Raw genomic sequence first — 26157 nt, 5'->3', positions numbered from 1 at the left:
ACCGAAAGCAGGAGAGAGAGAGAGCAAAAGAGAGCATAAGTGGGCAGGGGTCTGTCTATTAAAGGGGTCCTTTACACCTGCCTGCAGACTAATACTCATGGAACCCTGGGCTGACCAGAGTACTGCCTGAGTGCATTCTGCCAGGTGACAAGGGCAGGCCAGGGTAACACCTGAATCCTTACATTCCCACCATTACTTATTATTTTAAAAGTGAGGAGTTATGTGCAGCAGGTTAAGGAATAAAGATGTTGAGTTCTCAAGACTGCTTCCTGCTGACTTGGAGGCATACTCTGGTTTTCTTATTTTTACCCAGTCCTGTTTGATATATCTGTACATGTGATTTAAATTTAACTTTATATGTAAATGTAAGCTAACTATATACAACTTAAGTTCAACTGTGCTATCTCAAATATTTCTAAATTGTTGTGTCTTCACGTGATGGTAAACATTTAAGGTTATAAATGTCTATTTCAATTTAACAAAATATTTATGCCAACCAATCCTTCCTATAAGCTGTTTATAAAGGTTAAGCTTCTATTACAAAAAGGGAATTTTCTCTACCTCTTTGTCCTTTATAGGTGTAAATATAACCCCTGCCCACTTGCGCTCACTTTTGCTCTCCCTCCTGCTTTTGGTTGGCCACCAGCTACCCCCTCTCCTTCTCTTCCCCCTCTCCTCTTCTGTTCCCAGTGCCTCTATGTCTTTTCCCTTCTCCCTCACTCCCCTTCCTAAATAAACTCCTCATTTAAGTTCTGTCTGCCTGGCGTGTTATTCCCTCCGCCTTGCCACCTTGGTCACCCTCACCTGCTATGGAACCTGCTATGCTCTCCCACATGGACCTTTATCTTGGGACCCCACTCTCTTGGGACCTTCACTCGGGACCACTACCTTCCCCCCTTGTCTAGCTTTTATTCTTATAACTGTAACAAAAGGACAAAAGACAGTGAACCTTGGCAAAGAGCTTGCAGTAATTTTGGGGAGAGATTAACAACCAATATCCCAAAAGCAAGATAATTCAATGTATAAAAAGAACTAACTGGATTCTTCCTCATATTGTATGGGAAACACCAATATCCAGAGCCCCTACATTCTATACTGATGCAATAAATCAGGAAAGGCAGGTTACAAATTATAAAATTGAAGTGACTCAAAGCCCTTACAACTCTGTCCAAAAATCAGAATTACATGTCATTCTCGTGTTATTAATGAATTTTATGGAAGCCCTTAAAGTAATTCTGATTCTCAATATGCAGAAAGAGTTGTTTTTCATGTTGAAATTGCTGAATTTATACCAGATTATACATAATTAACTTCGTTATTTATTCAGTTTCAGGAAATAGTCAGGAGTAAGAATCATTCCATATATACATAACACACATCTGATCCCATATGGGTCTACCAGGCCCTGTAGCAGAAGGTAGTGAATAAAGTGATCAACTACTGATAGGAATGTGCTGGAGTCATCAGCACAGCATGTCAATAGCAAATGTTTGATAAAAGATTTTTCCATCATTGGCAACAAGCCAAGAAAATTATAAAGACATGTCCTGCTTGTTCTTTATACAACCAAATTTGAGTACCTGCAGGAAATAACCCAAAGGGTACTCATAGGAATGAAATCTGGCAGATGGATATTTTCCATTTTGTAGAATATGGAAAATTAAAAATATGTACACCATATCATTGATACCTATTGAGTTTTTCAATGGGCAACTACTTTGAGTTCTGAAAAGACTAATTCTATAATCACACATTTGTTAGAAATTATGGCCATCATGGGTATACCTGCACAAGTAAAGGCTGACAATGCTCTAGCATATGTCTCTAAAAAATGAAACAGTCTTTTGATTATTACAATATAAAACTTATTACAGGGCAAGCAGTTATAGAAAGATCAAATCGAATTCTAAAGAATTTGATGCTATATAAACAGAAATGGGTAATTAAGACCCCCAGAAACAGAATGCATAATGCTTTATCAACTTTGAATTTTCTGGATGCCAATGAGAAAGGAACAACAGCTGAAGAGAAATAATGGACAATAGAAAAAACTATGGAATTAAACCTACATACTTAAAGATGTACTGACCTCAGAAAGAGAACCAAGACATGTGTTATGTTGGGGAACAGGTTTGCTTTTGTTTCCATGGTAGAAGAAAAGCTATGGATACTATCATAATTGGTAAATATTAGATTGAACAAGAAACACCTCTTGATTAGAAGAGGTGATAGTTAATCAAGCAGCATATCTGTTCAATCTAAACTAACTTTTAAACTAGGAAATGCTTTTCATTTGATCAGATAAAACTTGCCATAAGGGAACCTCTCCAAAATTAGGATTTGGAAAAGGTTTTGTTTTTGTCTTTTCTGGAAAATGAAGGCATCCAGCTAAGAAATCTGAAGACCACTAAACAAATGAGACATCTTAAGAAAAGGGACAAATAATCCAGAAAAAAAAAGGTCCCAAGAAAGAGAGTAAATTGGCCTATTAATATATCACATCTCCAACGGAATAAAATTTCATAAATTTCCCAAATATTTATTTCTGCTTTTCTCTGTGGATATATAGTGCAAATGTTCATTTTGTAGGCCTAGGCCAATTAAAAGTTAAAGCTGGCTTTGGAATTGGAGTGTTACTCTGCCTTCTAAACCAAAGCATGCTTGTTAGAATAAAATCCAAAAATCTGTCAGAAGAACTGCCTGATAAGGGACAGAAGAAAAACAAAAATTAATGGACTATTGCATTGCCACTAATCTCATAACCCTTTGGTTTTATTTTGACTTTTAACAGATTTTCTTAAAGCATAAAGATTACATTTATATAAAAATTTATAAGATTAATAATTTAAAGATTTTGTCATGATATTGTCATATAGAGCACTAACTAATTTGGTTTCATCTAGCTTCCTGTACATGATTTTAGTTTGAGTCTCTATCAGGTAACTATGAATTAAGTTTCAGTGTCTGGATGTGTGTAACAAATATTGATCCTTTAACTTCTTTAAGATCTGCTGTATATGACATTTAAAATGTTGAAGTTTTCTGCAGTGAATCATGACCATCTCTAACAGTGACCTTTGAAGTCTCCAAAAGCAGGATAGGTGCCTACAATGACGATGCCACCAGGACTGTGACAATGCCACTACCTTGAAAAACATCACCACCTAAAGATTGGAGTTGAACTACAAAATGCTAGGACAATATTGAGGTGGGCATATGAGATGATCCAGTCTCACAAACTACTCCAGGTAAGACACAAGATAAGCCCTGCACTTTCCCATTGTGCAGACTTGATAACAAATGATACAGCTACCTCTCCCAGGACTTGACGATTAACCCAAAATTTTCTTTTCAGGAACCCCTAAAGATGCTCTCAGACAAGACAGCATGAAGTCAATATAAGAACGTGATGCTCACATTCCCAAGAGGTGGGATGGGTGGTTTTTGGTTATTCAATAGGTTATGTATATTTGTTATTGTTTAGAGGAATTGGTTACATGTTGTTATTTACATGTTGTTATTGGTAAAGGTCAGAAAAAAAGGTAAACAAAGGATATTAGATTGAGGGTTTTGTTTTGAAAATTAAAAAATTTTGAAAAATGTTTTGTACATTATTTTTCAAAGGAGCCATAATAAAGATTATCAAGGAACTCAAAGAGGATGCAAATAAATGCCAACATGAAGAATGGGAAAACAAAAAAGAGAATTGAATGAATAATGAAAACAATTCAAGATATAAAGACAGAATTTTACTAGAGAGATAAAATATCTAAAGAAAGACAAAAATGAAATAAAATATGGTGAGAAATTCAGAAATTTGAACAAAAAATAAGAAGAAAGCCTAACTGATAAATTGAAAAGTGACCATTGTATCTGGAAGACAAGGTAGTGGAACAGATCACTCAGTCAAGGAAAATGTCAAATAAAAAAAAATAGGATGTGCAGAAATTCTGGGATTCTGTATAAAGACCATTGATGGGAAATGTCATTTTGTATATGTTTTTCATACTGGTTAATGAATAAAGCACTGTTGGCCAATAGGAAAGGAAGATAGGAGGGACTAGGAGACAAAGAGAAAATAGGAAGGAGGAAGGAGGAGTCAAGATGGAGAGTCTGTAGAGAATAAAACTGCCAGCCACCTCTTGCTGGTAAGGCCACGTGGAAATACATAGAAATGGGTTAATACTTAAGACAGAGCTAGCCGATAAGAAACTAGTACCTGGCCAACAGAATTATATCAAATACAGAGTCTCTGTGTATTAATGGGGCTGGCGCAGTGATGGAACAAGACCAGGCGGCGGGCGGAAAAACCGTACTCCTTACAGACCATCATGGAAGCTAAGTCAAGGCAGCAGAAGCTTGAAGCAGTTGGTCATGTTACATCCACAGACAGAGGATTAGCCAGTCTCTCCATTCAGACAATTCAGAATCTCCTGCCAACAGAATGGTGCTGCCCACACTGGGCAGGCCTTTCCACCTCAGTTAAAATAATCAAGATAACTCTCAACTGCAGTTCCTAGCTCCGAGTCTTCAGATAAGAGTGTACAACCCTGGAGTAACTGCAGAAATCAGAAAGTAAAAAGAGACTGTGGTGGAGGAGAGCAGTAGAGAGGGAAACAGCAGGGCACAACTTATGTGAATGGATAAATGGGGAAGGGAGAGACTATAACCAGGGAGGAGGAAAGAGATTAATATAGGAGGAAAGAAGGGGTAAAATAACAGTAAGGATGCCTGATAGTCATATGGAACCATTATTATCTATCTGCCTAAAATTACATATAAGCCTTATATAAATACAGAAATATAATTTAAATGACATTTTCTCATATGGGCTGACAATGTTCTCCAAAGAGTATAGACTAACAAAACCTCCAGCATCAGGCATGAGATGCCCCTTTTATGTTGTTGGCTAAGGTTGTCCAAGAGACTCTCAAAACAAACTATTGCTTCTATCCTCAGCTGCCTTTATGTACTTTGGTTACAGGACATGGAGGATCTGAGCTGGTCTGAGCTGGTTCTGACTTAAAATCCTCCTCCCTAAGGACTAGCTTTCATGGTACCAGATGGTGCCATGCAAGCTTCCAAGGAAGAAAGGAACCTTACCAAGATATGATGCCTGTGAATAAAAACAATGGCCATCATGGTGCAACATCCCTAAGATGGAAATGGTGTCATGCATACTTGGCAGTAACCAAAAGCTTTCTAATTGGAATTAAGGTCCACTCAAGAAGAGAGAAACCATGCCTAGTACCATGTGAAATCATGGATCTTGGAGGAAAATCTATAACTGCCACTTCACTAAATCAGAATAAGTCATAACTACATTCTGTTTATATTCATATCCACAGATAAGATATATAGATCTTAGCCCTCAAAGAAATGGCTTCTTTAAACAGATGTAAAACATTATAGGGAACTACAACCAATAGAAATGCAGATGACAAGACCACATAGTACCCAGCCCCAGCTGATGCAACTGGTACACAACTCCTGTATCTAAGAAGGCTCAGAGATCCTACCTGAAGAAGGTTAAAGCCAGAGGAACAGGAAATTTGCTGTAAGATTTTTGTCTCTTGAAACATCAGAGAAGTTACACTCATGAAGTCTAATCAACATAGCTGCCTAAATAAGACCTGAACAAAAGCAACACCAATAAACATGCTAACATGGAAGGGGAAAATCATATGGGGCTCAACCCTAAATGAAGAACTATAGTCAGTTAAAGAATTTTGAGAGTTGTAAAAATAATCTTCCCCCAAACTAGTCATGCAAAACCAAATGGTCAACCCTGAAACTCATACACATATAGGTAACATTATACAGAATGAGCAAGTTTCCTTATATATATAAAGAAACAGAGGCCATGAATTTGAAAGAGTGCTAGAGGATACATGGGAAGGGCTAGAGGTAGGAAAAAGGAAAGGGAAAATGATGTAATTTTATATTAATTTTAAAATGTTTAAAAACAATAAAAATCCCTTCTTTACAGGTGATTTGAGAGTTACATCAAGTCAACAACTAAAACCAACTTTCATAATAACCTACAGCCCAGCAATTTCGAATTTACATTTAAAGCTAGAGAAATATATGCAAATTGGATTAACAGATTCAGAAGAGTATTCCTAAGACCCATAAATAGTCAAGGTGTCAAAAGTATTTCTAGCAAAGTGCTGTCTGTTTATTCAATAATCTACTCTAAAGAAATGCATAAATTACCGTCATGTAACAACACAGAAAATTTTGGAAACAAAATATCATGTGAAATGAGACATAAGGGTGTAGGGAAGAGTGCTGGCCAGCCTAACCAAGCTGCAGTAGCCCTGCCCAAGTGCCCAGACCAGCCCACATAAGCAAGCAAGGCAGGCACTTTCTTCCTGAGCCAAGCCTGCCTCTACCTGCAGAAACTACTGACAAAGAGACACCAGTGAGGAAAGGATAATGCAGTGGAGTCAACTGCCTGAGCCAATGGGACCTTGGGAGGCGGTATAAAGGCTGCCTTAATAAATGAGTCTGCAGCACGCATGCGCTAATACTCACTAACTCCAATGCTTGAGTCGTTGGTGCATCTTCTCACCCCCTCCCCCAAGGGGTGTCTGAGCAGGGCTGCCCACAACATAAGGGAAATCTTACTTTAAATTTTTATTTATATCAACATTAATAAGAGCAAAATCAAAACTCTATTGTAAATCAATGGTGATCATTATAATAAAATAATGGTTAGCTTTAGAAAGCTAGAAACATTAGGAAAGGTGAGAGACCAGAAAGGGGCTTGTGAAGTGCTGGAAATGTTCTACATCTTTGAGGTTGCACACTCTTTACTTTTAAATATTGATTAAAACATACCTATGTGTTTAATCTTTTCCAATCAGTGTGTTATGCCTCATAATCAACATACACAAACATGACTAGGACAAGGAAGTGTTCATTATTAGAAACAAAATCTGCACTGGAATTTGTAAATTAGAAGAAGGAAGATAAAAGCTAATCATTAAATCAAATTATCAAAACCAGATAAGTTAGAAAAGGGAATAGAAAAGTAAAATACTGAGTAATCATTGAATAAAATGGGAACATATGATCATTTGGAGCATTGTGCTAAATGTAAATGATACAAATTTTACATTAAAATAGTTATTTCATTAAGCTTAAAAAGAAAATACTCATTCACATATTTTTACTAAGAATTATACTTCAGGCAACGAATAAACACTGAAAGTATAGATATAGACAAGTATACAATATGATTTTAAGACAAGATCCTTGTCTTTAATAGAACGTTCTTTGAAATTTAATTAAAAGAAGTAAATATGGTAGAGAGATATTATGCAATTATATATAACAATTTATGAATTTGTTATCCCATGATAACAATAAAAAAAGTGCTGTAACAGTTTAGAGAGGAAAGAGGAAACAAATGAGGTGAACTCTAAGATTGTCCTCATTGTACCATATGGAAGTGATTTCTATGATACCACATATGAAGAAGAAAATTAACGGAGACCCGTGGCCTCAGTACAGGAGAGGCAGAAGTCAGAGTACAAAGGTTCAGGAAAATAGAATTGCAGAGAAGAGTACAGATCTAAGAAATGCATAGAAATGAGCTCTGTGTATCAGCAGTGGAGCCTTACCTAATCTTTGGTTGAATATTTAATATCTATGTGCATTGGGCAAAATGCCACAAAGCCTTGGAAACAATAACTAAAGATGTCTAAGTAAAATAATTTAGAGAACTCATACAGACTAGAAATGATTCAAGCTTCTACCAGTCAGGAAAGACAGAGATCTTATGACACAGAGCACTGGGTAATGTCTTCAGGAGAAAATTGCATTAATAAAGCACCAAGTCCAATGTTTTTTAATGCAGCATGTTGACACTTTGAGATGGTAATTCTTTGTTGTGAATAGCTATGTTGTATTTGAAGAATGTTTAGTGCCAATTATAAGATGCACAGTGGAATTCCTGTCCTATGTCTCAAGATGAGTCTATGTTTAGAATCCTAGATGTAATAATCAACAATACAGGCAAGTTACACAAAGAAGAAAATAAAATTCAAACAGGAAGAAAATTAACAGAAGAAGCAAATCAAGTAATGAAAAATGTTCAGATCGGCAGACAATAGTTTTAAAACTTCAGGGCATAGTAACACAAACCTTAAATCCAAGCACACAGGAGACAGAGGCTGGTGGATTTCTAAGTCCAAGGCCGGCCTGGTTTACAGAGTGAGTTCAGAGACAGTCAGGGCCATACAGAGAAAACTTGTCTCAAAAACATCTATTGGGAATATACATATACTCAAGAATAGAGACAGGACCAGGGAGATGGCTTGGTAGGCAAAGGCCCTTTTGGTGCAACTCAGTTTGATCCCCAACCCACATAAAGAATGGAAAGAGATGCCAGGTGTCAATGACGCACACTTTTAATCCCAGCACTCAGAAGGCAGAGGAAGGTGTATCTCTGTGAGTTCAAGGTTAGCTTGGTCTACAAAGTGAGTTCCATGACATCCAGGGTTGTTACACAGAGAAACCCTGTGTGTTTTGTTTGAAAAAACAAAAACAAATGAAAAGAATAGGAGGAGAGACCTAACTCCAGAAAAGTTGTCCTTTAATACTTACATATACACTATGGCACATTTGTAAACACACAAATGTGTGTGCATACACACACACACACACACACACACACATACACACACACACACCATGCACACAAATACACACAATAATAATCCCTTTTTAAAGAATAAAGACCAAATGGTGAACATACGGATATAAATAACATAAAACTTAAAATATCCAAATAGAATATTACATGAATACAAGATACCATGTATGAAATGCAAAAATATACTGATTAAGATGAGCAGCTAGAGCAATACAAAAAGAAATCAATCAAAGCTATGCAAAGTGAGAAAAGACACAAAAAATGAACAAAGCTTCAGACACCTACAAAACCAAATCAAGTAGTCCAGCACATTTGCTATGTGCACTTGGAATCCCTCAAAGGATAGAAGAGGAAAAAATATTCGAACAAATGTGGCTGAAATTTCCCAAATTTTGTGAAAAGAAGTCCACAGATCCAGGAGCATCAACAAACCCCAAACAAACTAACACAAAGAAAATCACATTAAGTAATATACAACCAATATTTAGACTTCAGTGATTTTAAAAAGATACTTTGGAAAGTAACCCTAGGAACCCAGAAAGAATACGCACACACACTCTGGGACACAGGAAAGAACGACAGCAATTTTCTCACCAGAAACTACACAAGCCAAGAAACAATATCCTGCCAGGTGGTGGTGGTACACGCTTTAATCTCAGAACTTTGGAGTCAGAGACAAGCTGATCTCTGTGAGTTCTAGGCCAGTCTGGTCTACTGAGTTTCAGAACAGGCTCCAAAGCTACAGAGAAACACTGTCTCAAAAAAAAAAAATGAAAAAAAAAGATGAATAAAATACAATATCCTGTTCAGCTATACCTTGTGAAGACCTATTCACATAAATGAAGTGGTAATAAAGATGTTTCTCAGAAGAATCTGAGTGACTTTGTTGGCAGAGTACAAGCACTACAATAAGTATTACCTAAAACCTTCAGGCACAGAGAAAATGATACCAAATGCATATTTGGATTTATACAAAACAACAGATGCCCTGAAAAATTGCTAACACCTAGAGTATGGCTGCCATATAGAATACTGAATAAGTATTTAAGTAGTGAACCATTGTATTTTTTTTTTCTGGCACTGGCGATTGGATCCAGAGCATGGCATACACTATATACATCTCATTCACTGAGCCACATCTCCAATCTAATGAAGTTTTGTACAACATTTAAGAACCTTTTAAGTTGAACCTGCAGACCTTGAAGTTCATAAAAGAAAAAAAAGACATATTTAAAAATATAATTTAATGCTAATATTGCAAAACAAGCCACTTAATAGAAATTAAAAGGAAATGTGTTACACAGCAATCATACTTACACAAAGAATTTTATTAAAGTTAAAACACAAAAATTAAACTTAAAACAGGGTGATAGAGAGATGAATCAGTGGTTAAGAACACTGGCTGCTCTTCCAGAGCACCCAAATTAAGTTCCCAGCAACCAAATGGAGGCTCACAACCACCTCTAACTCCAGTTCAAGGGAATCTGATGCCCTTTTCTGGTTACTTCGGGCATGAAATGCATGTGGGCAGACCATAAACACAATCTGGCAAAACACCCATAATCATAAAATAATTTTTAAAAACACAAGAAATTGTGGAGGGGAGTTTGGTAGAAATACAGACTATAGTTTAAATGATAAATTAATGAATGTCAGGTTTAAGTAACTATAAATATATATGCTCAAGTTTATGGCATGCAGGAATTGACGATTAAATTCACAAAGTGTTCTCATAGAGAGCTGAGCACCAAGGACCCAGAGGACAACAAAGGAAAGACCAACTAGAAAATTTTTGAAAACAAATAAGGTGTGGTGTCACCTGCCTTGAATTCTAGCACTCAGGAGGCAGAGGCAAGTGGATCTCTGTGAGTTCCAGGACAAAGTAGTCTGCCTAGTTCCAGACCAGCCACTGTTACATGGGGGGGGGGACCTGTCATAATAAATAAATAAATAAATAAATAAATGCACGGGGGGGGCTTATATGCTTCCAAATGTGGTGGATTACACTTGAAAGCCTAGCACTCTGGAACACAGACCAAAGGATCGAGTATTAGAGCCAACTTGAGCTCCCTGGCGAGATCCTAACACAAGAAGAAAAAGCACACAGGAGTGAAAAGTTATGAGCTCTTTAAAAATAACCAATGTGTGTAGGTATCTATATACATTATGACTAAATTTTTAAATGATTTAGCCTCGCTAAAATTGGTTTTATTTAAAATGTTAAATATAAAACAAACATGTCAAGCTATTAAGAGAACCAAAATCGACAAGGAACACAAGAAGAACAATTTTTCCAGGCTGTAACACTTTACTTTGGTTTCTGACAATATTTCATTAGTTAGTGAACAATCCAATGCCAATAATGAAATTTTTTTTATTAAAGACTGAGAGGAAAGATACCGTAAATGAGCAACTGTTGAAGAGGTTAAAAATCAGCCGGGTGGTGGTGGCTCAAGCCTCTAATTTCAGCTCTCAGGATGCAGAGGCAGGTGGATCTCTGTGAGTTGGAGGCCAATCTGTTCTACAGTGAGTTCTAGGACAGCCAGGGCTACACAGAGAAACCTTGTTTCCGGGGCGGGGGGGGGAGGGGAGGGAGGATGAAGGAAGGAAGGAAAGAAGGAAGGAAGGAAGGAAGGAAGGAAAGAAGGTTAAAATAAGTAAAAAAAAAAAAAACAATGGTTATAAACTTACCTCTTTCAAATGTTCTCCATGCCTTTCTTTCTGGCACGTTTCTTCTGCAGAGCCTAACATGGGTGGGAGACTCGGGCTGAATGCCATGAGGTCGGTCTTAGGTGGACCCTCTGCAGAGCACACCCTGTGCCGCCTCTGCTGTGAGTATGACCAGGTCCCCACTTCGCTGGAACACACCAGCACGGGCTTCCCTGGCCCACATATGCCCTCCGTGGGTGCAGCCGAGCATCGCAGTGCTGTGTACAGCAACAGCGTGAGCACCAACAGGCTGGACACCGCGCAGATGGCGATGATCAGGTACACGTTGACAGTCACCAGCGACGCCTCAGAAGATGCAGTGCTCTCAGAAGCGAGCGAAGAGATCTTGGGTGCCTGGCCGCTCTCCACCAGAGACACTAGCACCGTGGCTGTGGCGGTCAGGGCGGGTTCACCATGGTCCTTAACCAGCACCAACAGACGCTGGCGCGGCACATCCGTTTCGTCCAGCTCGCGCGTTACGCTAATTTCGCCCGTGTACAGACCCACACGAAATGGACTGCGCATGCCTCCTGCTTCTGACTGCAGCTCATAAGACAGCCATGCATTGTAACCAGAGTCCGCATCCACTGAGCGCACCTTCGTCACTACATGCCCTGAACCCACTGACCTAGAAACAAGCTCGTTCACTGCCCCGCCGGCTCCGATAGCTCCGTGGGGCAGCAGCGTGGGCGCGTTGTCGTTCTCGTCCAGCACAAACACCTGCAGAGTCACATTGCTGCCCAGGGCAGGCACACCAGCATCCCGCGCGCTCACCTGGAACTGCAGCAGCTCCAGCTCCTCATGGTCCAGAGGCTGCAGCGCGAACACCTTGCCGCTCTCCGCGTGCACAGACACGAAGCTCGACAGCAAGCGCTCGCCCACCCTCCTCTCCACCAGAGAGTAGGACACCAGCGCGTTCTCCTGTGCGTCCGCATCCATGGCCGACACCGTGAAGATGTGCGCGCCAGGCGGGTTGTTCTCCTTCACGAACACCGTGTATTCGGGCTGCGGGAACGTGGGCGCGTTGTCGTTCACGTCAGCCACCTCCACGGACACGCTGGCTGTGGCCCACAGCGAGGGCGAGCCCCCATCGCGGGCGGTCACAACCACCTTATAGCCAGCTGTGGTCTCTCGGTCCAGGGCGCTATCCAGCACGAGCGAATAGTAATTCTTGAAGGTGGACACCAGCTTGAAGGGGACATGAGGGCTCAGGAAGCAGGTCACCTGCCCGTTGATACCTGAGTCACGGTCGGACACACTGACCAGAGCTATGACAGTGCTTGGCTGGGCATCTTCTCTGACTGGAAGTGACAGGGAAGTAATCGTGACCTCCGGTGCATTATCATTTACGTCTAGCACCTCCACCAGAAGGGTACAATGGCCTGTCATTGGGATATTCCCTTTGTCCACTGCCTCCACTGGTATCTCATATAATTTATTTTCCTCGAAATCTAGTTGGCCTTGCATTCTAACTTCTCCGCTATTGGGATCTATACTAAATGCACGCCCCACTGCAGGAGATACAGGCCGCCTGAAGGAGTAGATTATATCACTATTTGTACCCTGGTCAGGATCTGTGGCGTTTAAGCTGATCACCAATGTTCCATTTCGTGCATTCTCAAGCACTCTAACTTTATAAATGAACCGTTCGAACTCTGGAGCATTGTCGTTCACATCGAGGATGGTGATGAGCAGCTGAACTGTGCCAGTCAGCTCCGGCTTGCCTCCGTCACTGGCTGTTAGTAATAAACTATGTTCCCTAATTTCTTCTCGATCTAATGATTTCTTTAACACAAGTGATAATGAAGATGTTCGCTCACGATTATTTTGCGTGTCCAAAGCGAAGTAATCACTGGGCTCCAATCGGTAGGTCAAGGCGGAATTGACTCCTATATCTGCATCCGATGCGCCATCTAGTGGAAATCTGGTTTCTGGAGGTCTTGATTCTGCAACCATTATGCTTTTGTTGGTTTCGGGGAACGCTGGCGGGTTGTCATTAATGTCCCTCACCTCCACCTCCACATGGAAAACCTGCAGCGGCCGGTCCACGATCACCTCCAGGTGGATACTACACTCCGCGCTCTGCCCGCACAGAGCCTCCCGGTCGATCCGAGAATTCACAAACAAAATGCCATTCTGCAGATTTACCTCCAGAAGGTCCCCGCGGTCCTTGGACGCCACCCTGAACAGGCGGGGCACCAGCTCTGCCAGCTCCAGTCCCAGGTCCTGAGCGATGCGGCCCACGAAGGTGCCGTGTTTGGCCTCCTCGGGGACGGAGTAATGGAGCTGGCCGCTCCCTGCCTCCCAGACAGCGAGAAGCCAGAGTAGGAGGCACCAGGATTCTGGGCTACTTTGCCAAAATAACAACATGGTACACTCAGAAAGATTCAGTGATAGCTACAGTATACAGAATATCTTACCTGAAACTGCCTCTTAAAAACTGGTTTGACGATGTCCTGGTACTGGAGAATTCACAACGAGTTCTCTGAAGGAAGTGACTTTCTTTGCGAAATATAAAGTTCTCAGTGGAGAGCGACATCATGAGGCATGAATGTGTAAGTGCAGCGATCACTGGGTAATGTTTTCCATTGATGTAAGCCTTTATTCCTTGCATTTTCTGAATTTTCCATTGCAAGTATGTATTTATGAATTTAATATTTGTCCTTCCAGGAACAGTACATGATTTACTCTATAAGCATCAGGTGTTACTTAACAAGTGGTATGTATCTTGCAATAGTCTGCAAACTGTGTGTGTGTTTGTGTGTGTGTATGTGTGTTGTGAAACTTTATATTAGTGATCATTATACATTTGGCTTTGGTCTCTAGTTCTCATAGTAATGCATGTTTTGTTAGCAATTTTCTTTTCCTATAATAGTTTCAAGACCTTCACTCATTAATTCCAAATGGAAACATAATGATTGCGTAGAACACATGATGTGAAAGATGGGCAGTTATATACAAGCATTCAAGTAATGTACCATGTTCATAAGTTCCAAGGATGGATGAAATGTTTGTACTTTAAAAGATGTGTCTACATGTAGTATGTTTGTGTGTTTACATGAATACCCAACATCTATCTAAAACGTTTTGATGTTTTCAGTTCATCTTGTAGAAAACATACCAAGAAGTAGCATCTTATTGGTTAGTATAATTTAAGCTACTACCAGTTCAATAAACTTGCTTTTTCACTACCACATCTTAATTTCATCATCAGTAGAAGAAACTCTGGTATTGCTTAACTCTGATTTTTCCAAGTACTTAACAGTAGCTAGACAATGATGCTAATACCTCCTTAGCAAAAGAATGTTATCTGTTGTTATAACTACCAAGTCATAAAGTTTCAGACTAAACAGTACAATGAAAGATATATTTTATATGCTATAAATGCAGGGGCTTGAGAGATAGCTCAGCAGGTAAGAGCACTGGCTGCTCTTCTAGAGGTCCTGAGTTCCATTCCTGGCAACCACATATTGGCTTACAACCATCCATAATGGGATCTGAAGCCCTCTTCTGGTGTGCAGGCAGACATGTAGACAGAGCACACATATACATGAAATACATAAACAAAGAACCCTTAAAATAAATGTATATTATATATGGCTCCAACTTGCCTAGTCTGTAAACAACTCTATAGGAAATGGTCATTGGTTCATTTCTATACCTCTAATCACCTCTGAAAATCCATGTAGACCATTGTATTCTCTTGCCCACACAATCCTCCTCTCCTGTTCCATTATTTCTACCATGTGCTTTACTCTTGTCATGGGATTAGTCCCTTGATTCTTCCTGATGTTTCATGTCTACCGGGCTGTACACATACCACCTCCTTACCTCTCCACATAAGTAAAACATTTGCAGTATGGCCTTTAGACCCCCTAGAATCAATCTTCTGTTCACCTTACTTCTCAACCATTCGCTTCAGTTTCCAACACAATTAACTATTCTTCTTATTGATCTTCAGTATAAAGCTGTTTATTATCCATGTTGACCCTAGACATTGGCATTCCCATCTGTCTCAACTGGACACACAAATATGTGTATTCCTCTTACCTACAGACATTTTTTTCATATTTTCATTTCTTTCTCAATTTTTCAAGTTCATTTTTACTTCATGACTTGATGGTTTTTCCATTAAGATGAATTATCAAGCATGAAATCAAGGGTTTTCTTCCTATAGCAACATTTATCTATATTAACTATTCATTTATTAACTTACTTATTTTATTTGTGTATATATTTTGTCTTCATGTACACATGTCTGGTGTCCATGGAAGCCAGAAGAGGGTTTCAGTTTCCTGGATATTTGTCAGTCACTATGGATCCTCTATGACAGTAACAAGTGCTCTTAACCACTCTGCCATCTGTCTCTCAATGTAGGTCAACCCCATGATCTAGCAAAAATATTTATTATGTCTATTATGACTTATTTTAATTACTTTCCTCTATTTCCATGTTGTTTGCCTTATATCCAATGTCTCCTTTCTTTGTTTTTCTTCACACAACTGCAATGCTCAAACACCAGAATAATTTACCCTGGAGAAACCTAGTCAGCATAAGTGCCATTACATGTGCCTTTATTAAACAAAAACACAGCTAAGAAGACATGAAGAAGAGAAAGCAATATGACTATAAAGGCAGAAATTGAAAGTGGTGTATTCACAAACCAAGGAATGTCAACAGCCACCAGAAACCAATACAAACAAAGAATAGACTTTTTTTCTTTCTTGCTCTATTATTTCTAACATGCATTACTCTTGTAATGGCTACAGTCCCTTGATTCATACTTTATGTCTTCACTTTAGACTTATGTCCTGAAAACCTGTGAGACAAATGTGAGATAACTTGTTACAGCAGTGTCAGAAATGAACATGTGTGCCTACCTAAATCCTTCCCCTCAATATTATTTTTATTTTTCTATCTGTCTCTTGGTGACATCTGTCCTTTCATGAACATAAATTTTCTGGAAGGAATTATGCCTCAATATGTATGTATAACTACCCCCTGTGAGTTCTAGAACCATCTTTTGAGTCACAATGCTATTCCATCACAAAGGTTCTTAAGTTAGCAACAGGTTCTGAAGTGTTCCTCCAGATTCCTACCTGCTCAAACACACATAAGCCACCACCCCCAGTACACCAAACTAAAAATACAAATGTCACTGAATTTTTGTTATGGGAATCTTTCTAGCATAAGCATTCCCACACCAGTGAGAGCAGATGTCAGTAGTGTCAAAAGACAGGATAGTTCCTGAAAGGCCTGGGTCACAGTTATAGTTCACACTCTCATTTTATACCCACAAAGTAGGACAAACAAGTAAGTGAGATTTTACAGAAGCAGAAGTTAGCAGATTGCTTAGGGAAACAGCCCATTGTTTCAGCTATTTCTTCAGTCATTCTATTCCAGGTAGCAAATGCTTGGCAAATACGCAATACAAGCAATGCTTTAAGTAAATCACTACATACATCAATAAATCCATATGGGATTTTCTACCTTATTCTACTTCATTTGTATTTCCCTTATGATTTATATTCATTTTTTTTCTTGAGACAGGGTCTCTTTATATAGCTCTGGCTGTCCTGGAGCTCATTAGATAGACTAGCCTGACCTAAAAATCACAGAGATCCTCCTGCCTCTGTCCCCCGGGGTTAAAGGCGTGTTCCGCCATGACTGGCTCTATCATTTATATCCAGTCAATCTAGTTCTTTCGATTCATTTCTACCACAGATTTTTAAATCTCCACTGCTCAGCCAGGTGTAATTCATGCCTTTAATCCCAGCACTCAGAGGCAGGCAGATCACTGAGTTCAAGGCCAGCCTAGGCTACAGAGCAAGTTACAGAACAGTCAGAACTACACAGAGAAACCCTGTCTTGGGCAGAGTGTCTCTATTTGCTTGATACCTAAGTATTTTCAGAAGCTCCTCTATGAGCTTCCCCTTGTCATAATATTCCCACCGCTGATCTTTCAAGTTCACATTCTTAAGAGAACACTCCTTTATTCACACTTATATTCCATCTGTGAACCCTTACTACTGAAGTGTTACCTATCCTTTACAACATTCCTGAAGAAAATGATGCTCCAACTCTACTGCTAATCCTCTCTTTTAAATGGAAGGCCTGTCCATACAATACACTTCAATATCATACAATAATCAAATATTAGTGGCTGATGTGAACACCAGTCTGCATCCATGGCCAACACTGAAGATGTGTGCGCCAGGCAGGTTGTTCTCCTTCACCAACACCATGTATTAGGGCTGCATGAACACAAGCACGTTGTTCACATCAGCCACCTCCACCAACACACTGGCTGTGAACCACAGTGAGGGCGAGCCCCTCTCCCGGACTGTCACCACAACCTTATAGTCAGCTGTGGTCTCATGGTCCAGGGCATTATACAGAATATCGAATAGTAATTCTTGAAGGTGGACACCAGCTTAAAGAGATGTGGGTGTAGGAGCAAGTCACTTGCCCGTTGGCACCTGAGTTGAAGTCCAACAGGCTGATCAGGGTGATTACTGTCCCCACCTGAGCATCTTCTAACACAGGGAATGACAAGGATATTGCCATTCACATCCAGAGCTTTCGCTCAGACCAATCGCAGTATGACATACCATGAAAAGAACTCTTATCCATTGTGTTGACCTGAATTTCATATCCCTATTCTCAAAATCCAGCTTCCCATCACCTGTGTCTGGATTTATTTAAAACTTTATGTTCTCACTAGTAGGCTGAATCATTCAGAACTCACAGGAAATTTCTTTGTTCTAGGAAATTTCTTTGTTCTGACCTTCATCTAGATCAGAAGCAGTTAGTTGAACTACAAAAGTGTCATTTCTTTCTTGTTGTTGTTTTTATTTTTGTTGTTTCAAGTGGGTTTATCAAACTCTGGTGCATTGTCATTCATATCCATGATTATTTTTTGTTTGTTTGTTTTGGGGTGATTTTGCTTGTTTGGTTGGTTTTTGTTGGTTGGTTGGTTGGTTTGGGGTTTTTTGTTTTGTTTTTTTGGTCTTGTTCGGTTTGGTTTGGTTCTTTATGGACAGGGTTTCTCTATGTGTACCCTTGGCTGCCCTGGAATTCTATCTTTAGACTAGGCTGGCCTTGAACTCAGAGATCCCCCTGCCTCTGCCTGCAGAGAGCTGTGATTTAAGGTGTGGGCCATTTCCGCCCACCTCAGGATGCTATTTGAATCTGAATAGATCCTGTTAGCTCCGGTTTACCACCCTCAATCACTGTTAACAACAGCGGAAGTTGTGATGTTTCCTCTCTGTCCAACAGCTTCCAAAACATTAGAACAAGCACTGTTCTTTTTATCTGTTTGTTAATCATTATTTTAAGTGAAAATGCTCTTTGAAACTTAATATATAGGTAATATCAGCTTCAGAAGCGCCATCTAGAGGAAACTGAGTGTCCAGAGAGGCAAATTCAGAAATAAGTGGCTTTGGAAGGCTGGAGAGCAATAAAGAGCATTGGCTGCGTTTCCAGAGGACCCACATTGTAGCTCACAACTGTCTGTCACTCCATTTCCAGGGGATCTGACACCCTCACACATACATACATTTAGGTAAAACACCAATGCACATAAAATAAAACTACATAAGTCATTGTTTTTTAATTAAAAGGAAAGAAATCGGCATCTTTTGTTCTTTCTCTAAGCATGGGCGAATTATCATTGACCTCCTTGACCACCTCCATCTACACAGGGAAAACATGCAGTGGCCGGTCCAAGGTCACCTCCAAGGTGGATGTTACACCCCGCACCCCACCCGCACTGCGCCTCCAGGTTGATCGGAGAATATCATTCTGCAGATTTACCTCCAAAAGGTCCCCGCAGCCCTTGGATGCCACTCTGAACAGGGCACCAGCTCCGCCAGTCCCAGCCCCAAGTACTACGCAATGTTATCCACGAAGGTGCCCCATTTTTCCTCCACGATGATGGATAGCTAGAGCTGCCCTCTCCCTGCGTCCCAGGCTTCAAGGAGCAGAAGAGAGGACAGCAGACACTGGAATCTCCGGCCTCTTCATCAATAAAACAACATCGCAGATACTGGGGGCATTTTGATTGGAACCGTCGCCTTTAAGGAAGCATTCATGAGATATTTTATAAGCGGTCTCTATTTTCTGTGTTCATTTAAAACTTTATAGAGTATTTTGGTTTCCATGTAGTTGAGTTTGTTAAGTGAATGGGTAAAATCTGGGTGCCAGAACCAAAATATTCTCCTTCCTCTAGCTGCACAGCGACATCATGTGACTTATTATACAAATACAAGAAAGATCATTGGGTTCTTGGTTTGGATCACTGTTTCCTGGGCCACTCTAATCCAGCTTTTGAATATTCCCATGGATTATTTGTGAATGCTGTTTAATTGATGTATGAGCGGTTACTTTGTGGTTTTAAGATATTTTCTTTTTCAAAGTTTATCAGAAAACCCTTTTTGAAATAAGGTGTGACAGAAACTACTCTAATGTGTTGTTTTCGTGGAGAATGATACATAGTATATGCACCCCTGACCTCTCATAACTTACAATTCACAATGCTATTTGTTCTTCACAGCACTTTCTTGGAAACATGTGGAGAAAATCAAGGGTTCCACCATTTCATAAAAAGAAAGCTAGAACAGTTTATCTAACAATACTCTATAAAAAATCTTTTTTCATAAATCTAGAGAACATTAGAATTCATCATATGTGTGAGAGGTGGTATTTTTTGCTTAAATGTGATGGCTTTTCATGCAGCTGCTATGACTCTCATACTTCAAATCAAAGCACATGAATCGATTAATGGCAAGAATAAAACAGTTTCATTTAAAATACTGAATCAAGATGGGGTTGTGGTATATACCTTTAGTCCCAGCTCTGAGGAGGCAGAGGCCGGTGGATTTCTGTGAGTTTAAGGCCAGCTTGGTCTACAAAGCAAGTTCAAGGACAGCTAGGTCTCTGATACATAAATAAACTCTGTCTTGAAAAACAAAAAAACTAAAGCGCTAAATCAACACCTGAAGATTCCCCAGTTTTCTAAGATGACAATAGAATGCAAGCATGCAAAAGACTGGGAGTGTTTCACCGGATCCTAATCTTACCAAATAAAGCAAAGGTGTGAATTTGATACTGACATTTTGCTTCTAAATCTTTTCCTGCAGGTCAGTTAGTAGTTACTCAGACTGTACTCCTCAGTAAGTCAAAATGGTGATGAAAGAAGGAATTAAAAGACCTTCCATAATTAATTATATTCATTAATTCAAGAGTGCCTTGCATATAAACACATTGAAGAGCCTATAGATCACTGTCAAAATCAGAAGCATGGGCTTTATAATTTCATCAACCCCCAGATCAAACTCTATAATTTACTACCAGGCCTTTCACATGGTGGTAAATTTCCTGAAATTCACAGTGGAAGGAGAGAATGGGCTCCTGCAAAATGCCCTCCACATGCTGTGGCATGTGCACACATGCACAATAAATAATAAATTAATGCAATACTTTTAAAATAAAATAAAAGCTCTTAACCCAAGTCCAAGAATGGTCTTCAATTGTGCCAGATGGTATATAGTACAATTTAGGAGAGAGTGCTTTGAATGCACCCCAAATGCATGACCGATTCCCTACTTCTGCACTTACCTCAGAGGCTCAGAGCTAGAAGAACCCAGAGACATGAATGGTCTTTACTAGGTTCTTTAGATGAAATTAAACAAGTGAAAAAGATTTAAGATATTAGTGATAAGGCATTTACAAAAAAATTAAAAGATGAAAACAATGAATAGTTATTAGTATGTATGCACATCAATAGATTTAACTTTTCCTTTCTAGAATAAAAAATAAAGCTTAGGAAAGGATGCAAATGAGCATCAATAATATGAATACAAGAAGGCAACTAACAAATGTGCACGATTTAATTGAACAATTTTATTTGCTTAGTTTACTTTGGAAGTATGAGCCAGCCTTCTTTGGATCTATAGTACTTAATAAATCTCTTGCACTTTCACGGAAAAATCAGGATTGGATGATTTGTTCAATAGTAGCACCATATTAGAATGCAAGACTGGACTTATTTTCTCCAAGTAATTTGAAGATGAATTTTACTATGGAGATAGAGGATATTTAACAACTGCTGGGGGAGTAGTAAATCAATTCAGAGCTAGTGGTAACGGATCCATTGCTGACACATTTTTAAAGCCACTGATTGAAGAGAGTGAAACTATCAATGCAAAGTACCGCTAACAGACAAACATGAGCGAATTTAAGCACTCTGCTCTGACTATGCACTTCACTGAGACTTAGAAGCGAAGTGATATGACTTACTTAAGCAAAACAATGATTACTTCAGGCGAAATCATCTGGGGAACCTCTAATATTTCTTAACCACATTTTTAAACAAATGGGGCACTTCTTACTGTAAAACCCTGATTATATAATTTCAAAGCTGGATATATGCACATCTGGTGTTTTACTAACAGAGGTTGTTCCTTGAAACAGCGCTCAAAATGTAGAATACTCTTTTTTAATTTTTCCATGAACACTGAATTCTAAATAATTTTATATGCATTTACTGGAAAGGCAGGATTTCCCAAAAACTCACCTGTCCAGGGTGATTTGATTCTGATTCTTGTCTTTCCCTTTCATCTCTATCCAGATTGGGGGGTAGGCTGGGGCTGAAGGCCATGAGGTCTGTCTTGGGCGGACCCTCTCCAGAGCACACCCTCTGCCGCCTCTGCTGCGAGTATGACCAAGTCCCCACCTCACTGGAGCACACCAGCACGGGCTTCCCGGGAGCACAGGCTCCATCGGTGGGCGTTGCTGAGCAGCGCAGCGCTGTGTACAGCAGCAGCGTGAGCACCAACAGGCTGGACACCGCGCAGATGGCGATGATTAGATACACGTTCACATCCACCAGCGACGCCTCTGGAATTGAAGCACGCCCTGCCGTCTGTGAAAAGGACTTTGGAGCTTGGCCGCTTTCCACTAGAGATACTAACAAAGTTGCAGTGGCTGTCAGTGCGGGCTCTCCATGGTCCTTCACCAGGACCAATAGGATCTGTCGAGGGGCATCTGCCTCATCCAGGACGCGTGTTGTGCTTATCTCACCCGTGTACAGACCCACGCGAAACGGACTGCGCAAGCCCCCTGCTGCCGGCTGCAGCTCATAAGACAGCCACGCATTGTAACCAGAGTCTGCATCTACAGCGCGCACTTTCGCCACTACGTGCCCTGAACCCACCGACCTAGGCACAAGTTCGCTCACTGACCCACCGGCTCTGGCAGCTCCGTGGGGCAGCAGCGTGGGCGCGTTGTCGTTCTCGTCCAGCACAAACACCTGCAGAGTCACATTGCTGCCCAGGGCAGGCACACCAGCATCCCGCGCGCTCACCTGGAACTGCAGCAGCTCCAGCTCCTCATGGTCCAGAGGCTGCAGCGCGAACACCTTGCCGCTCTCCGCGTGCACAGACACGAAGCTCGACAGCAAGCGCTCGCCCACCCTCCTCTCCACCAGAGAGTAGGACACCAGCGCGTTCTCCTGTGCGTCCGCATCCATGGCCGACACCGTGAAGATGTGCGCGCCAGGCGGGTTGTTCTCCTTCACGAACACCGTGTATTCGGGCTGCGGGAACGTGGGCGCGTTGTCGTTCACGTCAGCCACCTCCACGGACACGCTGGCTGTGGCCCACAGCGAGGGCGAGCCCCCATCGCGGGCGGTCACAACCAAATCATAGATTGGCACGCTCTCGCGGTCCAGGCTGCTATCCAATATCAGGGAATAATAGTTTTTAAAGGTGGAAACGATCTTGAAGGGGACATTGGGTGTGAGAGAGCAGGTCACTTGGCCATTGACACCAGAGTCAAGGTCCGAAACGCTAATCAAAGCAATGACTGTGTTTGGCTGGGCATCCTCTCTTACTGGGAGGGACAGGGAAGTCAGCGTCACTTCAGGAGCGTTGTCATTGGTGTCTAAGATTTCTACCGAGACTGTACAGTGACCTACCATTGGGGGGGTCCCCTTATCCGTGGCCAGAACTTCAATTTCATAAAACTTGTTTTCTTCATAATCCAAAGTTCCGTTGACCCTCAATTCTCCGTTGTTTTCATCTAGTGTAAATAAAGGCTTCCCGCTGGGCTTGATTGACATCAAAGAGTACTCCAGTTGCCCGTTCACACCTTCGTCTGGATCTGTAGCATTTAATTTTATGACAAGAGTTTCTTTAGCAGCATTTTCCATTATTCTTACATTGTATTCTAAATGGTCAAACTCCGGGTCATTATCGTTAACATCTAATACATGAACCCAAAGCCGAACTGTACCGGTGAGCTCCGGTTTTCCCCCATCTGAGGCTGTCAGTAGCAAATTAAGTTCCGGGGTTTTCTCCCGATCCAGGGTCTTCTTTAATATAAGTGATGGTCGTTTAGTCTGTTTGCTACTTGTTGGTGATTCCAAAGAAAAATACTCGTTTTGACTTAATCTGTAGACCAACACAGCATTCTCCCCTATGTCAGCATCAGATGCTCCCTCTAGCGGAAAACGCGAGTCTGGTTGCTTGGATTCATAAATCAGCAGCCTTTGTTCTCTAAGAGGAAACACTGGCGGATTGTCGTTAATGTCCCTCACCTCCACCTCCACGTGGAAAACCTGCAGCGGCCGGTCCACGATCACCTCCAGGTGGATGCTACACTCCGCCCTCCGCCCGCACAGCGACTCCCGGTCGATCCGAGAATTCACAAACAAAATGCCATTCTGCAGATTTACCTCCAGAAGGTCCCCGCGGTCCTTGGACGCCACCCTGAACAGGCGGGGCACCAGCTCCGCTAGCTCCAGCCCCAGGTCCTGAGCGATGCGACCCACGAAGGTGCCGTGTTTGGCCTCTTCGGGGACGGAGTAATGGAGCTGGCCGCTCCCTGCCTCCCAGGATGCGAGGAGCAGAAGCCAGAGCAGAGGTTGCAGAGTGCAGGATTCACGTCTCTGAAAACCTAACATTGCATATGGATCGGCCTCCAAAATGTCTCCTTCCGCTGCCTGTATCAGATACTTGTCTTCAGATCCAAACCTCGCTGGATTCTCGAGAAAATTTTAAGGATCCTTTTAACTGCAGCTCTCAGAGTGACGGAGTCGGTTTTGTACGTAGAGTGCGGGACTCTTCGGACCAATTTATGAATGGACTCTTTCCACCTAGTAAAGAGCGACACCTTGTGCCTGAAAATGTGAGTAATTGTGTATATCCACCACTGGAGAATTTCACATTATGTATACTTTGCCCAAATAATTCCAAATCGGAACTGTGAAGGTGGAACTTTTTATTGAATAACATCAAATTAAATATCTACAAAATTGTTCTCTTATCCAAACACTTGAAGAAAAAGAGGACTCACTTCTTTAGGTAAACTTGAAAACCTAGAGCTAAACATTTTGTTAACATCTTGTTTATCTTATAAAATATCATCAGATTTGAACTGTTCTAATTATAGTCTCCCTTACTACTGCTAGGAAACTCATTAGAAAAGATTTTTCCAATGGTTGGGTCTAGTTTGTTGTTGATATTTGTGTTTGGAATTTTGTTTGAGTCTGCAGAATCCAGGGCCTTTTGGTGGTAGGCAAATCTGTCTTTGAAGTTCCATAACAATGTTCTGTACCCTATGCCCTCAGCAATGTAGATTTGCATCCTCTTATACTTTTTTTAAAAATTAAAACTACTCAAACAGATTTATGAGGTTCAAGCAATGTTTTGATGCATGTATCTACTGCGTAATGATCAAATCAGACTTAATACATCTAACGCCCCAAACGTTTATCACTTCTTTGTGGTGAATTTTTCAAAGTTCTCTCTTTTATTTATATTAATATATGCATGCCTTTATCAACAGTATCATTTCTATTTCCTTTAGTTCCTATCTTTTTATATTCCATTGTTTTCTTGTAATAAATTACTGATTTTATGTCCATTGCAGAGTAAATAAACAAATATTTTCAAGTTTAATAATTTGAAACAGAATTCACAGAAGAAACGTCTGTTGATAAAGATGAACTTTGCATTTGGCATATATGATTTCTCACACAAATCATATGGTCAGTAGTGGAATGGCAATATTTTAATTGTGTAATCATCAGTAATATGACAAAGACAGCTTTTTAAATTTAAATCACAGAATGAATTATCATTCAGTGAAATAAATAAAATTACCAGGAAAAACTCTATGCCACTTTGGTATTTTCATGTAACCAATATTAGTTTATAATATAAAAATGCATCCATGGAAAGTAACTACAGTACAGAATTTGAGGTTTGTGATTATAAGTCATCAGAAAGGTAACTGAATTTTACAATCTGTCTTCTAAATATGTGAGACTGTGCTTAAAAAACAGAAACTACTGAAACAGTAGGACTAAATGGCAAATTACCTTAGAGTCTGAAAACGTAAATTCCTGCAATACTCAGTTGGAGGTGGGAATTATTAAGGATAATTTTCTTTCTTTTTTTTCTCAAAGAAAGGTTTCTCTGAGTAATTCTGGGTGTTCTAGAACTCAGTTTGTAGACTACACTGGTCTTGAACTTGGAGATCCTCCTGCCTCTAACTCTGGAGTGCTGCCATTGAAGAGGTTTATGCTACCACTTCAGACTTTAATTTTTTCTTGAAGTAGTAGTTATGTTTTCTCTGTCTTCCATACTCACTAGCAATTTAGAGGAAAAAGATGAGACAACACAAGTTTGGAATAGAAAACCATTCAGGAAAAAAAAATCAGTATTTTGTCATATAGAAATTCTTTGAGGAAAAAAAAGGCCCAGGTTGACTTTGAGTTCCCA

General features: G+C 40.5%; 2 protein-coding genes and 1 long non-coding RNA gene across 22 annotated transcripts in view; 1 reads left to right on the top strand and 2 right to left on the bottom strand.

Moving 5' to 3' along the window:
- LOC127234137 (protocadherin alpha-C2) overlaps window positions 1–26157 on the bottom strand; it is a 217254-nt gene that overhangs the window by 115855 nt on the left and 75242 nt on the right. The window contains exon 1 of one of the 20 annotated variants that reach the window (XM_051200912.1): window positions 21948–24481. The exons of the other annotated variants lie outside the window; for them this stretch is intronic. Coding sequence (XP_051056869.1) covers window positions 21948–24335 — 2388 coding nt within the window. The 5' untranslated portion in view covers window positions 24336–24481. Of the gene's footprint in view, window positions 1–21947; window positions 24482–26157 lie in introns of those variants that run through there. 20 annotated transcript variants of the gene reach the window in all.
- Window positions 11342–26157, bottom strand: part of LOC127234139 (protocadherin alpha-13-like) — a 46881-nt gene continuing 32065 nt past the window's right edge. The window contains 1 exon segment of the mRNA XM_051200918.1: window positions 11342–13387. Within this exon segment, the coding sequence (XP_051056875.1) occupies window positions 11342–13387 (2046 nt within the window).
- Window positions 23866–26157, top strand: part of LOC127234141 (uncharacterized) — a 77449-nt gene continuing 75157 nt past the window's right edge. The window contains exon 1 of the long non-coding RNA XR_007835554.1: window positions 23866–24020. This is a non-coding gene — a long non-coding RNA (uncharacterized LOC127234141). The remainder of the gene's footprint in view (window positions 24021–26157) is intronic.

Source organism: Phodopus roborovskii, unplaced genomic scaffold (genome assembly GCF_943737965.1).
Source record: "Phodopus roborovskii unplaced genomic scaffold, PHOROB, whole genome shotgun sequence".
NCBI classification, from domain to species: domain Eukaryota; kingdom Metazoa; phylum Chordata; class Mammalia; order Rodentia; family Cricetidae; genus Phodopus; species Phodopus roborovskii.
The sequence above is the reverse complement of the archived record's forward strand: the minus strand, read 5'-3'. Positions and strand labels throughout refer to the sequence as shown.